Source organism: Dendrobium catenatum, unplaced genomic scaffold (genome assembly GCF_001605985.2).
Source record: "Dendrobium catenatum unplaced genomic scaffold, ASM160598v2 fragScaff_scaffold_171, whole genome shotgun sequence".
NCBI classification, from domain to species: domain Eukaryota; kingdom Viridiplantae; phylum Streptophyta; class Magnoliopsida; order Asparagales; family Orchidaceae; genus Dendrobium; species Dendrobium catenatum.
The window spans coordinates 73,663-93,573 of NW_021318633.1; the positions used below are offsets into that span (position 1 = coordinate 73,663).

At 32.5% G+C, this 19,911-nt stretch overlaps 1 protein-coding gene across 1 annotated transcript; it reads right to left on the reverse strand.

Moving 5' to 3' along the window:
- Positions 1 to 1,008: 1,008 nt before the first annotated feature.
- On the reverse strand, positions 1,009 to 8,412 carry LOC110106360 (CDPK-related kinase 7). The gene is made up of 11 exons (XM_020836242.2): positions 7,363 to 8,412; positions 5,629 to 5,759; positions 4,890 to 4,931; positions 4,663 to 4,771; positions 4,088 to 4,166; positions 3,707 to 4,003; positions 3,127 to 3,239; positions 2,858 to 2,965; positions 2,710 to 2,772; positions 2,462 to 2,629; positions 1,009 to 1,647 (listed from the first exon to the last, which is right to left on the reverse strand). Exons 1-11 carry the CDS (start codon positions 7,861 to 7,863, stop codon positions 1,504 to 1,506), a joined length of 1,755 nt encoding a protein of 584 aa, XP_020691901.1. The 5' UTR covers positions 7,864 to 8,412; the 3' UTR covers positions 1,009 to 1,503.
- Between the last annotated feature and the right edge of the window lie 11,499 nt (positions 8,413 to 19,911).

Below are 19,911 nucleotides of genomic sequence, written 5' to 3' on the forward strand. Positions count from 1 at the left end.
CCGAACTCCAATGAACTCTTACAATTGAATATTTCTTCTTCATTTTTTTTTTTTTTTGAATTTCTCGTTTAATCTATTTTATGACACATTAATTTGAACCAGGTTATATAATCATTTATTTCAAAGCCCTGTTGCTAATACTAACTTCATACTTCAAGTGCTCTTAGATGAAATGATTTTCATAGTTGTGACTAGTGCAAGAGAGCCGAGCTAGTTCACAAGTTAGTTCAAACTCGACTCAGTGAGCTCACGAGTTCAGTTTATGAAACCACTCGTTCGAGCATATACTCCTGCTCATAAATTATATGAGTTGGAGCTCAACCTACCTCGACTTTTAAGCTCATAAAGTAGCTTAATTAACTTAAAATTTACTTACCCAGCTTACCTTGGTCTATTGGTTAGAAGTTTTTGCTACCCAACAATAGATTTTGAATTCAAATCTTATGTATGTATTGTGTGCGTTAATTTGACTTACTTGGACTAAATGTAACAAAAAATTAAAAAACTTAATATATTTTTAAACTAATTTTAAATTATTTTTGAAAAATATATAGCCAACCCCACAATCCCACATAGTGAGATAAAAGCTTAAAATTATTGTATTATATAATATATTTTAACATTTTTAATCTAATTCTATATACCCAAAGTTTTTTATTTGTATATTAAAAGTAAAGTTTCCTTAAAAAACTAAAAAAAATAAATAAATAAATTGAGCTCAAGCAATTGTGTTGAGCTCAACCTTAATTTTTTTTAAGATGAGCTGAGTTCGAGCATAGTAAAAATTAAACGAGCTCAACCCTATTTGACACTCATTTACGCCCCCTAGTTGTGACAAAGAGAATGTTAAGATAACTTCATTATAAAATAATAAATGATCATGTGAGAGATATTATAAGAATAATATCTATTTAAAACAATATATATAAAAAAATCATTTAATTTGGGCATTAACACATACAAAGATTGTTTTAATGAAGAAGAGGAAGAGATTTTCCTCATTTATTATTTAATCAAAGAAATACTTCACCTTCCTTCTATTTGAAGTCAACATCATCAAAAGTTAAGAGATATTTTTTCTCTTCCACAATATTTTGATTGATGGTAACACTGAAATTGAAAACTACATAAAATAAAGAAGAGAGTTGGCTGACTTCAAACTAAAGAAAACTGAAAGTAAAGGAAACCAAGTTATCAACAACTCTTGGATCTTGATTACTTGACAGGCTTTCAATCTTTCTTTTTTTTTTCCTTTTTTTAATGAGTCCTAATGGCAATATTGCTCTAAATTCTCATATAAATGATTAAACTGACTTGATCAATTTCTTCTGTTCTCTGTAACTCTACTCCTCATCTGTACATTCCTTTTGTCAATTGCTCTGAAACAAAATGGCAGGACATGATTGTTTGCTTATCTTCAGCTAATTCTGGCTCTTAATCTTCAATGATCATTCAGCTCAGCTTATTTGCCAAAGTTTTAGAATCTGGTATTTTATTTCCTATTCAGTTGGTAACCTTCGGAATAGATCGAGTAGAAACGCCATGAAGAAGCTTAACAAAGCCTAGAAAGCTCAGCTTCCCATCAGAATGCCTTATCCAGTCTTGAAGAACAACATGAACTGGTACTGATGGACCAAGGCCAAGTTCCTGTTAGAGGCATTTGAATTAGATATAATCAGCACAGTAGAGAAAGAATAAGAATTAAACTATTAAAGAAAAAGTAAATGATTAAAGATGGTTTGTAGACATTTTATGCTTGTCTATTTTACTCACGGATTTCTCTAGGCGTTCAGCTTAGTCCCTCGATTTGATAAATCTGAATTAACTTAGATTTTGTTTGGGACGACCATTTTACTTCTTCTTAAGCAATTTTTTAGTTAAAAAATTAAAATTTTTTACTAGAAAACTACTTTTAAAAAGCCGTCCCAAATAAAATCTTAATCAGACCATCAACTATGTTATTTCTTAGGACAGAAATGAACGAAGAGAAAAGTGTTCAAAATGCTCTCTAATGTAAAGTTTCTCTTCACCAATTTCCATCCAAAAAAAAAACTGACAGTTGATTGTCAGTATCAAGTGACCAAGATAGTTTTTAGACCTTTTAGATTTGTCCATTATAATCACTTTCTAAATGTTCAATTTAGTCTATCAACTCATCAAATCTTAATCAATTTGGTCCTACCATCAATTTTGTCATTTCTTTAGATAGAAATCCCTGAAAGAAAGCTTTCCCTAACGGTATTTTGAACTTCTTAGGACAATCTCATCAATTAAATACAAACCCAAAACAAATGAGATCAATCTTAGAAAGTCCAAAATACCAACACGGAACGCTTTTTTGCAACCAATTTCCAACAAAAGATATGACAAAATGTTAACGGTTTGACCAAATTGGTTCTAATTTGATGGATCGAGGGGTTAAGATTTACTCATTAAAAAGGTACAAACAATTGTGGCTCACCGAAGCGAGTTCCTCAATCATTATAAGCCTGTTTCCATCCTTCTCAAAAAGTTCATATCCGCGGCGAGCATGCTGCTCCCAAGTGTCTAAAGCTTCCAGCTGATGCACACTTGTTGCAGCAGCAACAAACTCCTCAAAGTCTAATTTCCTATATTGAAGTGAACTTACCTATATTCAGAAGTTATTTGAGGTCAGGATCTAATAATTTGAAGTCTAAGATGTAATAAATAGCAATAACTGAATCATACCACATTGACAAAATCAAGAACTTTTGAATCTTTCATAGCTTCAGTCGAGCTCTTCAGCAAGGCCTGTTTATGTTTATTCCATTAAAATTGCATATAATAATGCATATAGATCTATAAGATGAACATTCTAGAAATAAAATAAATTTACCATCTTAAAGTTTTGGAAGGAGATGTAACCACTCTTGTTAGGCTCCAGCAAAGAAAATTGTCCTCTTAGATAGGAAAGCTGAGATACAGTTAGAGTCTTGGCCAGAGCCTGTTACATTCAAATATTAAGCAAAACTTCAGAAAACAAAATACAAATCCAACAAACTGCAGAAAAATAAGATAAAATTATGTATAAAAAAAACATCAATCAACATAGAAAAAAAAAACATTTTTGAAGGAAATAGAAGTGCCAGTAAAGATTAAGCTTACCCTTAGTGCTGATTTTCTCAATGGAGATGAATAAACATAAGCTTTTGCAAGCTTATAAACCATCATATCCAAGGGGCACTTAACCACTTCAAATTGTTGAATCCAAGGGTGACCTGTTTCCATAATCACTCTAATTAATGATATTCATTTAAGAAAGAGGTGATCAAAATGATCTAGACTTTCTAGATGCATCCATTTTTAGTCTCAAACTTATTTCAGCTCTTCAATTTAACCCCCCCAACTCATCAAATCTAACCAAATTGATGGACAAAAACTTTTCATAAGAGCATTTTCGATTTTTAGAGGCAATTCCATTAATTTGAACTGTTATTAATATTGAGATTGACTTTTAAAACTCCAAAATGCCCATAAAAAACTTCCCTCTACCTATCTCCATCGAAAAAAATGGTGAAGTTTTGATATGACCAAATTAGAACAGATTTGAGGAGTTGAGGGACTCAATTGAATGCTGGAAAAGCCTGAGATTAAAATGGACAAAACTAAAACGTCTAAAGGCCATTCTAGTCATTTAATCTTCATTCAAAACTTCCTATTCATGTCAAGTAAATTCAGAACTTACTCAATGCCTGAACAGCAGTCATTCTTTTACGATAATCCTTATTCAATAACCTTTTGACAAAATCCTTGGCTTCAGAAGACAATGATGGCCATGGAACTTCATCGAAGCTTGGTTCAGCCTTCAAAACAGCTCGAAATATACCAGATTCGGTACGAGCCCAGAACGGCCGGCTTCCACACAGAAGAATATATGAAATCACACCTATACTCCACATATCTGCTTCTGTACCATAGGATCTATGAAGGACTTCAGGAGCAACATAATATGCACTTCCGACAATATCATTCAACCTTTCATCTGCATGTCAGTATAATTCAAACAAATTTAGCATTGAAAAGAGAATGAGAAAAAATAAATAAACTTTAATTTCGCAGCACTCACCTGGTTTAACAAAGTCTGACAAACCAAAATCTATAGCTTTTAAGGTTGCATTCTCATCTTTTGAAGTAAACAAAAAATTCTAGAGAAGAAACAACATGCAATTGTATTAGAATTAGTTGAGAATAAAGTAATCGATCAAAATGATTCCTAAACTTTTCATATGTATCTTTTTAGTCTCATACTTTTTCTAGTGTTCAACTTAGTCCCTCACTTCACCAAATCTGAATAAGTTTGGTAATACCGTCAACTTTTTTGTTTCTTCAAATGAAAATTCATGGAGAAAAACTTTCTATGAGGATGTTTTAGAATTTTTGGGGTCAATTTTATATTTAATATTAGCTCAAATTAATAGGATTGACCCCAAAAAGTTCAAAATACTCTCAAAAAATATTTCCTCCATCAATTTTCATCTGAAGAATTGGAAAAGTTTACAGTAAGGTCAAATCGGTTTGAATTTAATGAGTTGAGGGACAAAATTAAACACCAAAAAAAAACTAAAATAGACATGCTAAAATAGGGACAATTCACTCGTTGAGAATATATATGTTGTATGATTTGATGGAATGATCATACACCTCTGGCTTGAGATCTCGATGGACGACACCTTGGAGATGACAGAAGGCAACAACACTTAAAATCTGGATCAGAACAACCTTAGCATCTTCTTCTGAGTATTTACCGCCCCTGAAGTTGAACACCAAATGCCAATTTGATTATAAGAGGAACAATATTATCAACATTAAGCTCAACTTAATTAAATTAGCATTAAACTCTTCGTAAGTATGTATATAATTAATCATACCTTGAAAGAATCCTATCTAACAATTCACCACCTTTGCACAACCTGCGCCATTATAGGAAAATCATGATAAATTCTCAAAGAATGAGTTAAATTTTAATTCAATTTCAAAGAAAAAAAATAAGATAAATCTATAGTAAGAACTTCAATAATCCTAGAAAAGGATATGTCCAATGCATGAGGCTTCTTGCCAGTCTTAGTAATGACCAAGGAAAAAACACACTTAGCTGAGATGAATGAGTCTAAAATTAAAAGAAAAACAAGCAAATATTATATAAATTACACAGGTGATTAAACAGTTTGTGATTAGAGTTTGATATGATTAAACTTTATAAGATTTAAGCTTTTAACACTATAAATAAAAAAATATGATAATTTTACATGAAATGGAACTCACAAGACCAAAATACTTCTAATGAGCTTATCTCTTAACTTTTTTTAAAGGAAAAAAAAAAGAGGCACTGGGCGATTATAATATTGAACTGCCAAAAGCTTACATAATTTTGAAAGTTTATGTAACCTAATAGAGGGACGGGCACAATAGTATTTAAAAAAGCTAAGATAATATCTGTGATAGCTGGTTTTTTTTTATGATAAATAAAGTTATATTGAGAAAACTTTTTTGCCATTTGTGAACCCACTTTCCTAAATTTTGTTGTATTTCCTAGAAAGAGGACACTTCGATGTCTATCAAAGAAAAAAATAAATCAATTTGAGAAAAAAAAAAAAAATAAAGACTTACTCCATTGCTACATAAACATTCTCCTCATCCTCATAAGCATCATAGAATTGCACTAAATTTTTATGGCCTGTGAGAGAACTCAAGATTCTAACTTCTCTTCTCACATCTTCAATAGCAATAGCTGTTGTCATCTGCAAAGCAAAATGAAGATTAAACTATATAAATTACCATCAATCCCCCCAAAAAAGGAAATTTAAGAGAAACATGGGTGTAAATTAAAGCTGATATTTCATGAATATAGATTTTTTTGCTAAAATACAATAAGGAGATGCACTGCCAAGATGAAAGTGAATTCTTTTTCTTAAAATTTAAATCTGAAATCAGTTTATTCCTCGTGTGTTTCACATAATTTCTTCCATCATTCCAAAAAGCATTATATAGTAACTAGTCATCCCAGCAAAGACATATTGAGTAGCTTATACAATATATATTGCCTTTATTCATTATAGTATGGTCAAACAGTAGATGTGTTGACTTTAATTTTAATTTGTATGTAAATAATCATATCATGATGAAGGGAGTTGGAAAATTCCTCTCTCGTAAGGAGAGTGACCGAAAAAATTTCCTCCATCGCCTGAGACAACTCATAATCGAAACAATAGCCCGCCATCGCCTAATGACAATTCAAACATCCCAATGCTCTTTGCATCATGGACGATATCTTCCACAATTCATACCAATTATATTGCATTAATGTCATCTCCAATTATGGAAACGAACAACTGTTGTAATATACGACATGCAATGGTGCAGTCATTTCAATTGGATCCTGTGATTTGTTTCCTTCCCATTCCATGTAAAAACATTCCTCATGTCTCATATGAGATGCTCTTAACTTATCTGTGTGTAGGAGATATTCGTTCAACGCTAATATAATAAACTTTATCCATATCACTGTGAACATTTCATCACACAATAAGCGTATAAAATATAATGGCTCCAAATGTAGACATGAATGAGTAAATGAATAAATCCTTCAATACAAAGCTCAAAATACATGATATAAGTAGCAATAATATTGGATATAAAGAGGGCAGCTGAAATTATAACTGAAGCAACCATTTCATGCTCAAGAAAATTTGTGAACAACAAATTCTTTTCTTATGATTTGCATTAGTCATTAAATTCTTATTTGCAGGAATCGTCGTTAACATAGCAATAACATCAAAGAATAAACTGAATCCAAAAATGGGGAAAAAAATAAAAGAAAAGAAAAATCCTGCTGTTTATCACTGTGATTAAAAATTTAGGAAAATAAAATAAAATTTTTCCAACAAGGAGCGGTTTTGGCAACAAGCAGGATTTGACAAATCCTATAAACCCTAAAAACTGCTTGCGCGACAGTTATTATTAAATCTTGCTAAAATTTGAGAAATATTTTGGCTACTTATTTGAAAAATTATGATTCATAAAAGCAAAATCCATAAATCCGTTAAATCCCATGACCGGTAGAATTTAATTAATAAAAAAGAGAAATAAATTTTATAAAAATATAAAGATTAAAAGTCTCTAAAATCTCATTTGGAATAATTTAAGCTAAATATCGCTTAAATCCTGCCTAAATTAGGATACCAAACAGCCCTGAAGTCTTGCTACAAGTAATATCGAACACAGGTAATCTGCTTCCACACACCCAATTCCAATTCAAGAAACCAATAGTATAAAATAAGAAGGCGTTATATAAAAGGGGAAAACAATTGTTCCTTAAAAAATTATTTTAAAAAAAAAACGAACCTTTGCCTTTGGGATGACCTTAACGGCTACCTCCTCCCCCTTCATCTCCCCTTTCTTAGCATTAGCCAAACAAGTGAAACCAAAATGGCCTCTTCCAACCTCTTCTCCAAGTTCAAACTTAGACAAAAACTGCTTCGAGAATCCAAAGTTCTTATCAAGCCCTAATTCCACTTCGCTTCCTTCAGGAATCGAGGCCTCGTTAGGTTTCACCGATCCATGCCGGCGAACCAGCAAAGCCTTAATGTGTTTAGCCGGCGACGGCGGAGGAAAGGGGCGCTTGAAGAACCGAAGAGGCGTCGAGCTCACACTTGAATTCCCCGGCGAACCTTTGTAAGAACCCCATAAGGGACTAGGACTGTAGAAAGGGAACTTTGAGGTTTTTGGAGTGGAAGGATTTAGTGGAGCTGGTTCATGAGTGGAAGATGGGAGCAATTTAGGAGCTGAAGGGTTTTCTGCTTGGATTTCTTCTTTTTTGCTTGGTTTACAGAGGCAGAGACCCATAGAAACTGGAGTTAAGCTAGGGTTTACAGATCGGAATTAGGAGAAATCACAGAATTCAAGGTTTCATGACCAAAAATAGAATGAAAACTTAAGCCCAAGCAGTGAGAAAGCAATACACATAAAAGCAGAGGATGAGCAGAATCCAGGACAGGCGAGAGAAGGTAAAAATTTGAAAATCAACTCTAAAAACTTTTTTTGAGCGAACAAAACATAAGAAACAGAAGAAAGCAACAAGCTTGGAAGAAAAGTAACAGTAAGGAAGGAAGCGAATCAAATGGGTGGTGATGAAACCCAGATCGAGAAGCACTACTGAAATGGAATGAAGAAGCTAAACAGAATCAAAGAGAAGAGTGAAGGAGGGAAGGAAGGAGGGAATAAAATAAAAGAGAACAGGGAAAGGAGAAAAAAGGAGCCAACTTTAGCGTTCTCTTTGCCTTTTTAGCTATTTCTTTCAGGATTGTTTAAGAAGGCATTTGTTCCATGTAATTAGAGAAAAAAACCCAGTACTTTCAAGAATTTGCGAGCTGGGAGAAGATCATCAATGCTGATGCTACCATCCTCCCAGCCTGTCTCTTAATTGCGCCAATAACAATAAAAAATAAAAATAAAAACATTTTTTTAACTCGATTCCTCCGCTTCACAAAAAAATTTTGCTTCTATCGAAGTTGACTTCCTTCTCATTCAAGTGAAAAAATTTGTTTTTTTTTTTCAGAAAATAAAATTTCTCTTTCCAAATAATCAGTCGCGTTAAAAGTAATGGGACAGTAAAGAATTCATTGCACTTCTTCAGAACACATGTGAACTGCTTACTAATTAATCGCTTTGGCTGTATAGCTTTGACGGTTGTTGGTTGTGGGCCACCTAATCTTCATTAAACACATTAGATTAGAGAATTATTAATGAGGATTAATACCTATATATTCTCTTTTTTTTATGCAATTAAGTAGGGAGTACCTATCATTATGGTCTACATTTTCTTATTTTTTGGCTAATCAAAAGAGATGGAAACAGCACAACTGCATAATTAAGGTTTTTGATGGTTCTTGTTGAGAAATTCTAAGTTGGCTTGATGTCAATATCACTTTCACATGCAAAAAGAGCAATTTTTTACTTATTTACATAATTAATATAGCCTAAGTTTTTTAATTTAATATGATTTTATATTATATGAAAATGCTATGGTGTCAAAATAAAATTAATCTTATTTTTTATGACATAATGTAAAAATACATTGGCATAATATATATTAAATATATATTATGAAGATAATCTAAAATAAAAAATAAGTTGAATTTGAACATAATATGTCAATTTATTTAGCAAATGAGTATAACATAAACAAGGATAAATTTAAATATGATGCAAACTAAGCATGAATAGGGGGGAGAGAGAGCCTAATCAATATCATGTAAAATCATAGCTTTTAAAGAACATATGTGAGTATATTCCATTTATAAGTATTATAAATTAAAATAATTAAATACACTTTAAAGTTGGATAATTCATAAATTGTGTGTTGGAAATTTTTTTATAGTAGAATGAGAATTTTTTTTGTCTTTGTATTAAGAAATGGAAAGAGAAGTTAATAAGAACTTTTAAGTGAAAATCATAAGAAAGAGATAAAATACAATGCCTAACGCAGTTGAAATAATTCATTATGCAATTTGAGATTAGATAAGTACACCATTATTTCTAATTGAAGAAAGAATAATTACAATGTCTAGATTATTGGATTGGCCTCTTGTGAATGTGGTGAAAAATGCTAGAGAATAAGTGATGAATAACAGATGGCCGATGTTAGTCAACAATCAGAAGATGAACAAAGCCAATATCAAATGGTGAAAAATGATGATAGGAGTGTGTATTTGATCAATTCTGATGGATTGATAGACTTAATTGCTAAACTAATTAAATCAGATCAAATTATAAACAAAATATGTTGATCCAAATAATAGGTAGAATCAAACAAAACTAAAACTTAATAAAGTTAGATTTATTTATTTCGGCTTTTGTCTAGACAGGTAATGCTACAGGTTTCAATGCTACAGAATCAAACAAAACTAAAAAAAAAAAAAATTTTGTCAATGCTACATGTTTCCGACGGAACTTCGCCGGAAAGGACGATACAACGAATTGTATCGTACATACCGACGTCTTTGTTCTGTCGGAACTTACCGGCGCATGTTCTGGCGCAAAGTCCGCCGGTAATTACCGGCATATACTTTGCGTCGCAAGCGAAACCGTGGGATTTCTACGTCGTACTTTGCGGCGTTTTCTCCGCCGGTAATGTCCGGCGCATAATGCGACGCTAATTACTGGCGCATATGGTGCCGGAATTAAGACGTTTTTTTACGTTGGCAACAATCCGTTTTTTCACCGGTAATTCGTCAGAAACTGCGCCAGAGAAATTTCCGGCGCATATCATGCGTCGGAAATAAATTATCGACGCGACTTAAACCGGCGGATAAATATACGCCGAAACATGCGCCGAAAACTATATTTTCCGTCGGATTTCTAATATTTTCAGCGGATTTTGTCCGCCGGTAATAAGGGGTTTTCCTGTAGTGTCTAACCAAAATTTGAAATTATAATAAAGATGTGTGAGGATAGATTAGTTAACAGGTTCGATAAATCAAGTGAATCAAATCAAATTATAGGTATAATTAAAATTTAGAGTTATAATAATATTATTTTATTATTTAACTATTTATTCATTATTATTTGGTTTTCAGCTTAATCTATAGGGAGATATTCCAATATATATCAATTGTATTGTCCAACTTCAAAGCCCAATCTTTTCTATTAGGATATACAATTTTTTCCAAAATTCTTTGAATCTCCCTATTACTAATTTCCGCTTGACCACTAGTTTAGGGATAATAATCAATTGCAACTCTATGTTTTATACAACAATAACATCACCATCAAGCATTTATCCCACTGTATAGGGTCCGTCACATGAATCTTTTTTCTCCATTGCACCTTGTTAAAAGTTAAATTCTCATTTAAATCTAATAAAGGAATGTCATTTTTAATATTTTCTAATCAAGTCTTTTTAGATCTACCTCTACCTTTCTTAACATAAGTCAAATATAATACATCTACTTTCCTAACCGGGTCATAGGAAGGTAGCCATTTTATGTGACCTAACCATCTAAGGAGACTCTCTCTAATCTTATCTTTTACTATAGTTACTCCAACATTTTCATGTATATGCTCATTACGTATTATATCTCTAAGAGTAAATCCACTCAACCACCTGAGCATGCTAATCTCTGCAACACTTAAATTAATATTATGCTTCTCTTTTAATGGCCAACATTTTGCACCATAAAGCATTGCAGGTTTAACCACCATCTTATAAAATTCTCTTAGGTTTGAGGGGGAATTTTCGATCCCACAACAAGCCCAATGCATTTCTCCACTCCAACCATCCAACTTGAATTCTACTAATAATATTCTCATGTATTTCACCATTACTCTGAATAATAGACCCAAGATATCTAAAATGTGTACTCTTATTAATGACTTGATCACCCAAAGTCACAATCCCTCCATAAGAACTATTATTACTAAAAGTATACTCCATATATTCAGTTTTAGATCTACAGAAATGAAAGCCTTCAGAATCTAAGGTTGACCTCCATAATTCAAATTTACCTTCAACTCCCTCTCTAGTCTTATCAATAAAAAAACATCATCACCAAAAAGCATACACCAGGGTACAACCTCCGACAAATGTGTAGTGATATGGGCTTAAGGCTGATCCGTGATGTAATCCAATTGAAATAGGATGATACTTTGTTAAGTCATCTTATATATGAACATAAGTAACAACTCATGCATATATATCCTTAATGACTTGAATATAAGCATTATTATCCCCTTTATTTTCTAGAACCGTCCATAGCACTTCTCTTAGAACTTTATTATATACTTTATTTAAATCAATAAATATCATATGTAGATCCTCCTTGTTCTCTTTGTACTTCTCCATCAAACCTATCAATAAATGTAAAGCTTCCATAGTTTGCCTACCTGGCATGAATACAAATTGATTTTGATAAATATTAGTATCACACTGCAACCTATGCTCCATAACTCTCTGCCATAATTTTAAATTACAACACATTAACTTAATTCCTCTATAATTTGCATAATCTCTTACATCGCCTCTATTCTTAAAAATAAAAATCAACACGCTCATTCTCCACTCGTCTAGCATCTTGTTAGTCTTCAAAATAATATTAAAAAGTTTAGTAAGTAAAGAGAAATTCCTTCATATCCTAAGCATTTTCACACCTCTATCGGAATATCATTAGGTTTAACAGCTTTTTCACACTTCATTTTCTTAAAAGTTTCTCTAACTTTAGTTTTGCTAATACAATAATAAAAATAAAAAATCTTTATTTTCATTTAGGGTGTTGAGGTCACTAAAGTCAATCACATTCTCTTAATTTCCATTGAAGAGTTTATAAAAATATCTCATGCACCTTTGTTGAATGTCCTCTTCTAATTAAAGCACTTTTTTTATCTTCATCCTTAATACACTTCACTTGAACTAAATTTGTATTACTCTTATCACTATGTTTGGCTAACTTATACATATATATTTCGCCCTCCTTAGTATCTAATCTATTATATAAATTATTAAAAGCTAAGATCTTTGCATCGCATATTTTTTTAGAACCCTTACACACCTCTTTATATCTTTCCCAATTATCAAAATTTTTACATCTAAACTAATTTTTATAACAAATCATCTTATTTTTTTATCTTTTCTTGCACATTTTGATTCCACAACCAATTATTTGTACTATTATTAGCTTTTCCCTTGTATACTCCAAGTATTTCTTTTGCAATATTCCTTATCACTAACTACTTTTTTCCACATAATATTAGCTTCCTCATGCATAGACAAAATCTTAAGATATAGTATCTTACTCTCAAAAATTTTTTTATTAATATTCTTTAAATGCCCCCATCTATATTTTATACCATATTTTAAAATCAAAGCCTCCACTATTTTATTGTAAAAATGACATCTCCCATCACTAATAACCACTCCATGCACTTGAAATATAAAAACATGTTTTTCTTAAGAAATTTAATAACCACATGAGCATCCATTTTGAGATTTGTTAATTCTTCAATCAACTTGGAGACATAATCAACTACTATAAGAATATATTATTTTTCAAAAGATTGCGCAAACATCCCCATAAAATCTAATCTCCAAACATAAAAATATTATACTTCCAACATAAAATGAAGAGGCATTTCGTTTCTTCTAGTAATGTTGCATACCATCTGACATCGATCATATATTTTTACATAACTATTTGCATCCTTAAATAAGATAGGTTAATAAAATCATATTGAAGAGTCTTAAAAACTGTTCTAAAACCTCCAAAATGACCTCTATATTCCAAATCATGACATTGCCTAATTATTGATTTAATTTTATTTTTAGGGACACATCACCTAATGATTTGACACTTATATTTCCTAAAAAAGAGCGGCTTATCCCAAAATTATAATTTAGCATCATGCAGAAATTTATGCCTTTGAGTATAAGGCATGTCGATAGGAATAACACCACTAACAATATAATGAATCTTCTATATAATATAGTGTGTCCTAAAAAACTTCTTATCCCTCTTATAGAAATTGGTGGTGGAAGATTTTCAATTACTTAAACTTTAGCCCTATACACTTCTAAGCCTTTTTTAGAAATTTTATGGCCAAGGACTACACCTTCTACTATCATGAATTGACATTTATCCCATTTCAATATTAAATTTATTTCAACACATCTTTTCAAAACCAAATTTAAATGTTCCAAAACAAGAATCAAAAGTGGTACTAAAGAAAAAAAAATTGCCCATAAAAATCTCAATGTCCTACTTCATTAAATAAAAAAATTGACCTCACATATCTTTAAAAATTAGCATGAGTATTTCATAAGCCAAAAGGCATCCTCCCGAAGACAAATATACCATAAGGACTTGTAAGTGTCTTATCCTAATCTTCAGATGTTTAAGGAACTTGATGATATCCTAAATAACTATATATGAAGTAATAAAAAGGATGTCCTAGTCTCTATCTAATATCTGGTCAATGAAAGACACAAAAAATGGTTCTTCTTAGTTATTTTATTGAACTTCCTATAGTCTATACAAGTTCTCCATCCAGCAACTATTTTAAAAGGTATCAATTCTTTTTTCTTCATTGGCTATTATGGTTAAACCTTATTTCTTGGGAACACAATATATAGGACTAACCCATGCACTATCTGAAATGAGATAAATGATTTCTACATCTAACCACTTAAGTATATCCTTTTACACTGCTTTCATAAAAGGGTATTATCTTTTTTGGGAATCGGATTTTGGAAAAAAATTTTCCCCCATTAGAATCTTGTGAATGCACAAGGATGGGCCTATTCCCTTTATATCTGCTATGGTTTAGCCAAAAGTTCTTTTATACTAACTAAGAATCCTAATAAACTTATCATCTTGGTCTTCTCTTAATTTAACATGCATGATAATGTGTAAGGCTAACTCTTCTCCTAAAAAAGTATACTTCAAATGGGTAGGCAAGGCTTCTAACTCCAACACATGTGTCTCAAAGTTAAATGGTTTCAAGGGTCTACTTATGGATGAGGTGTCAAGAACTTCAAAATTATCCCTAAAAATTTTAGGGCTTCACAAATCATACATGATAATGTGTAAGGTTAACTCTTCTCCTAAAAAAATATACTTCAAATGGGCAGGCAAGGCTTCTAACTCCAACACAGGTGCCTCAAAGTTAAATGGTTTCAAGGGTCTACCTAGGGATGAGGTGCAATAACTTCAAACTTATCCCTAAAAATTTTAGGGCTTCATAAATTATTTGAACCAAATCTCTACCTCCCTTTCTAATATCAACCTCACACAAATGAACCTCTAAAGAACTCTCCAAGAATAAATCCTCCACACAATCTTTAACTATGTCTACTCTATGATAATCCTCATTTTGATCACTAAGAAATTTCATTGACTTTGAGATAATAAAGGTCACTTTCCTGTCATGCACTCTCATTGTCAATTCACATTTTTGCCCAAAAATGTCTCATAGTCAATTCACCTTTTTGCACTCTCATTGAGTTTGAGATATGTTATTCTTTGAATTATATTTTATTATAGAAATGAAATTATCTAAAACTCTATTTTGACATTGAATTTATTGTAGAATATCATTTCTATCTCTTGAAATTGTATGTTATTTGTAATGTGGTATTCAATCACAAAATTGGATCTACGTGACATTTTTTTTTTCACAAGAGTAACTGAACATAGCTGAACATAACTATATGTGACACATGCATATAAAAAATAAATAAAATGAACCCCTAATACTACCTAGAATTATCTCACTATTCTATGGATTAAATCCTATGACTTTGTTATGATTTATTTCTCCAACTAATGCTTTGGTATCAAAAAGTTTATCACGATCCAACCCTATATAATTCAACCAAACCACACAAATCATATTGTGCCAGATAATGCAAGAAGTTGAGACTCGCCTCAAGATCCAGTTGGAGAAATGTTGTGAAACAAAAACAACAAAATCTTATGTGACACAGAACCACTACAGAATATAAATATAAAGCAGAATATTATTGAATCTTATAAATAATTTTTCTATATATAATTCAAATATATAAATACAATATGAGGTCTAACAAAATAAAAGCTAAGCATGTTAAAAGAAAACTAACCAAAACGCATGCATACATGAAACATAAATCAAAGTATGAAATAAAAAACTACTCAACTCACTCTTTACTCTTAATTTGGCCTAAAAATGGAAGCAAAAGAAGAAGTAACCTAACACGGTTTAGTAGGCTACAATAACCTAAAACAAGAATTAATAACTTAACCCAAAAGAGCTAAAAAATGTTAAAATAATAAATTGAAGTACTGTACTATAAGATAAAATGAAAACATACACTTATACTGGATTGAAATAAGCATTTAAATAAAATATTAAAATTGTACTGAAAATGATTGAAATATAACAAACACCTCATAGAAAAAATCGAAATGGCTCTTAGGCCTCATCTTCTAATACATAAAAAATAACATAATCCCGTATTTTTGCCAATAGAATCCCTTTTTAGCAAATATAAGAATAGCCCTCAAGCTCCAAAACTCTAACATATAACAAACAATATAATCTCTTCTAGACACCAACATAATCCATTTTCTCCGCCAACAAAATTCCTTCTCTCTAGCAACATAAGTTATTTTCACACAATTCAAATATTTTGAACATAGATATTGAAAATGAAGCATATTTTATACTCCTAAAGTGATTAAATTTTATTGTATAATTCAACAAAAAGCCATAAGGACTGTCAAAATAAGTTTCTGCTCGGTGCTTTACAATTTGCCAAATTAGAATTTTCAAAATTTTATCATATTTACAGAGATTGCGTATAACAATATTATGAAGTTTTAACTAAACTAATATGTTTAGTTGTCAAAATAATTTTTTTACAATAGAAAAAGTGCCACAATGCCACCCCAGCACCACTGCGCTGAATTTATTTTTAATTTTCCCGAGAGCAATGACACCGAAGTGCCACCAACCCAAGTGTGGGGGCACCACAATGAAAAAAAATTATATTTTCAATGCATGTAAATAGACCACCGGGACTTGCTTCAAAATACATACATATCTTCATATGCTCATAAAATATTTTCAAACACATACAAAAAAGTTTAAAAGCAAAAGTTTGGTGGATTATTTCAACGCATGTAGGATCATAACGATTAGAACTAAGTACTGAAGTTAAAGGTGTTTAAATAACATTTTGATGGCGGTTCTTTTGATGTTTTGGCTGCTGTTTTAGTTGTTTTTTTTTTTTTCTTGTAGTAGTTTGTCGTTTGTTTGGTTTTCTTATAGTTTTTTTTTCCTTTTTGAAACTAATGTAATGAAATGTGGGATTTTTACTATGTTTCATTTTCTAATTTTTGGGAACTCTGGGATACTAACCAACCTTTTAGGTTGTTTCAATATTTGTTGTCGCCATCGCCCCAATGGGTTTAAAATGGAATTTAGTGGATCACATATCCATTATGATAGTTTTAAAGAGCTTGTTTTTGCTTTCTAGTTTGTAATAGTTGTTTCTTCTTTTTAATGCAATTTGCATTTCTTAAAAAAAAAAAATCATTTTGATGAGGCGATTAAGATTTAAGTGACATATTTTGTTAATTATATATCATAAATATATACTAACTTAAGCTTATATAATGAAAATTTGCATCTCATTTTGATGATATAAATCTCAAGTATGGATGAAAAACATTGAGAAATGTTAAAAAATTATTTAGGCTTCTTCTACTATAAAATTTGTTTGGCTCTGCGACTGATTTTGACTATAAATTTATTGAAAATAAAAATGAAATAATACCAAAATAAATTTTCAAAGTTTATAACCCAAATTAATTAGTGGAGCTTTGAAATTCTATGTCAAGATTCATATGAAGATGAATTTTATTAATTTTATATGTATGTGTAAGAGTCTCTACTTTCCTTGAGCGTGAAGGGATCAAAGATACCAATAGAAGATATCCAGATACCAGTAGTAGTTATAGCGTCATCATGTAATGCAAGACGTTGCCATTTTTTGCTTTGTGCCTCATCGATGCTCTTAATGGAGTGGTTAGGCTGTTGCCGTTCATGAGGATTACGATAATAGGGGTTGTGACGTGGGGGACCTCATTGGACGGTTAAAGTGATATTTAAAAACAATATATTCAAAATATCAAATTAATATAAGAAAGTTAATTCGAGAATATTCATAATAACTTCTAAATTTTTTACCGGCAGAACTTACAATATATATCATTTTAGGAAGAAGATTAGATCAAAATATTCTAAATAAAAATTGATGAAGAATTGATATATCATCAAAAATTTATCTTGATTAAGCATGAATCTAGAGGCAAAATCAAGTTGGAAACTTTCAAAATTAAATCTGGGACCATCTGAACTTCGATTTTAGCAAACTTATAGTCGAACTGAACGCCTCGAGAAGACGCACGCAACGACACCAAGTTCGATTCAATCCGAGCACAAATGGGTTCAAATCGAAGACCTGAAGTACATTTGGAAAGTTCAAACTATAAACTGAATGACCAAACGATTTCCTAGCGTGATATTCTTATAGTAGAATCGAGCGGCTCAACGAGACTATTCCAATGAGCCCAATATCATTGAATTATGATATCATTAAGACATTCAAATGCCCAGTAAACAATCCACAATCAAGGGGAACAATATCGGGCGTCCATTCAAACCACTCCCAACTTGCCATTGATCTCCTCTTTATTTATTGGCCATGCCACTCTCAAAAAACTATAAATCGACCCCTCACTCCTCATGAAAAGGGGGAGGAGGGGAGGAGGAAGCAAGGAGGGAGGAAGTATGGACTCAATCAAGGAAGAGAAATACAAGACCTCTCTTGCCATCAAGCTCCTCCTCGACCATCGCCTGGCCACCGAATATCATCGGGCTGTCTCTAAACTTATGCTGGGCCACCGATTGCCGCTAGACTTTCATCCGGCCACCAACTATTGCCGGATTAACGCTTGGCTGCCAACCATTACTGAACTTCCGCCCCGACAACCAACTATTGCCGAATTTACACCCGACCACCGACCATTGTCGGACTTCTGCCTGGCCACCGATTATCATCAGATATTCTCCCAACAACATTTGCCCAACTACGATCACTTGACCTTCATCGCTCGCTTGCCCAATACAGTCCTTCTGACCTCAGTCGTCATATAACGATCTTTCTAACCACTATCGCCCACCAAATATGGTCCTTCCGACTTTCGTCATCAGACTACGATCCTTCTGACCTCCGTCGCTAGGAAACAATCTTTCCTACCTCCATCACTCACTGGTACAGTTCTTATGACCATAGCCTCCCACATACTATGATCTTTCTAACCTCTATTGCCAGCCAACTACGATCTTTCTGACCTTCATTGCCAAATAGTAGACTTTCAGACCTCCATCGCCCCCAACTATGGTCCTTCTGACCTCCGTCGCCAGACAACGATCTCTCCCACCTCCGTCACTCACCGACGATGATCCTTTCAAACTTCATCGTTATATAATGATCTTTTTGACATTCGTCGCCCACTGACTACGGTCCTTTTAACCTCTGTCGCCATACAATGGTCTTTTTGACCTCCATTACATGTCGATTATGGTCCTTCCGACATCCATCACCAAACAATGGTCTTTCTGACCTCTATCGCTAGACTATTATCTTTTTGATCTTCGTCGCCCGTCGATTATAGTCCTTACAACCTTCGTCGCCAGACAATAATCTTTTCAACCTTTGTCACTCGTGACTACAGTCCTTCCAACCTCCGTTGCCAGACTACGGTCTTTCTGGCCATTATCGATTGCCGAATACGATCCTTCCGATCTTCGACGCAAGACTACGATCGTTCTGACCTTCGTATCCATATAACGGTCTTTCCGACCTCGTTAGCTCGCCGACTATGGTCCTTTTGACCACCGTCACTCGACTATGATCTTTTCAACCTCCGTTGCCCGCCGACTATGATCATGCAAACTAAATGAATATGTTAATAATGATTATTCCAATTCCTACTATATAATGCACTCTATATGATGTTTATTTGTTACATTAAGTCAAGGCCTTCCTCCCAAGGAAGAGCCTCATTTTTAATTGACTCCAAACACTAGTGGATTCATTCGAACTGGGTCAGACCCCATGGTTTTTTCTCCTTTTAGGGGTTTTCACATAAAATTTTTGTTGTTTCTTATGAATGCTCAACTCTCTATTTTATCTGATTGTGTGCTGGATCTTCGTACAAATCTAAGACATTAAAACTTTATATTTCTCTATCACCGTGAATATTCTAAGTCTCAACAAGAATATTTTTTAGAATCATTAAACATTATTTTAGAAGGGTATTATTGTGTGTTGGAATGTTGGTCATGATAGAGAAT

What these genes read in the sequence shown, in the direction of transcription:
- LOC110106360 (XM_020836242.2), bottom strand. Translation starts at nt 7,863, where the DNA reads ATGGGTCTCTGCCTCTGTAAACCAAGCAAAAAAGAAGAAATCCAAGCA. An exon ending in TTAGATAGGATTCTTTCAAG is followed by an intron (nt 4,772 to 4,889) that starts GTATGATTAATT and finishes GTTCAACTTCAG; the next exon opens with GGGCGGTAAATACTCAGAAG. An exon ending in GACTGCTGTTCAGGCATTGA is followed by an intron (nt 3,240 to 3,706) that starts GTAAGTTCTGAA and finishes TTATGGAAACAG; the next exon opens with GTCACCCTTGGATTCAACAA.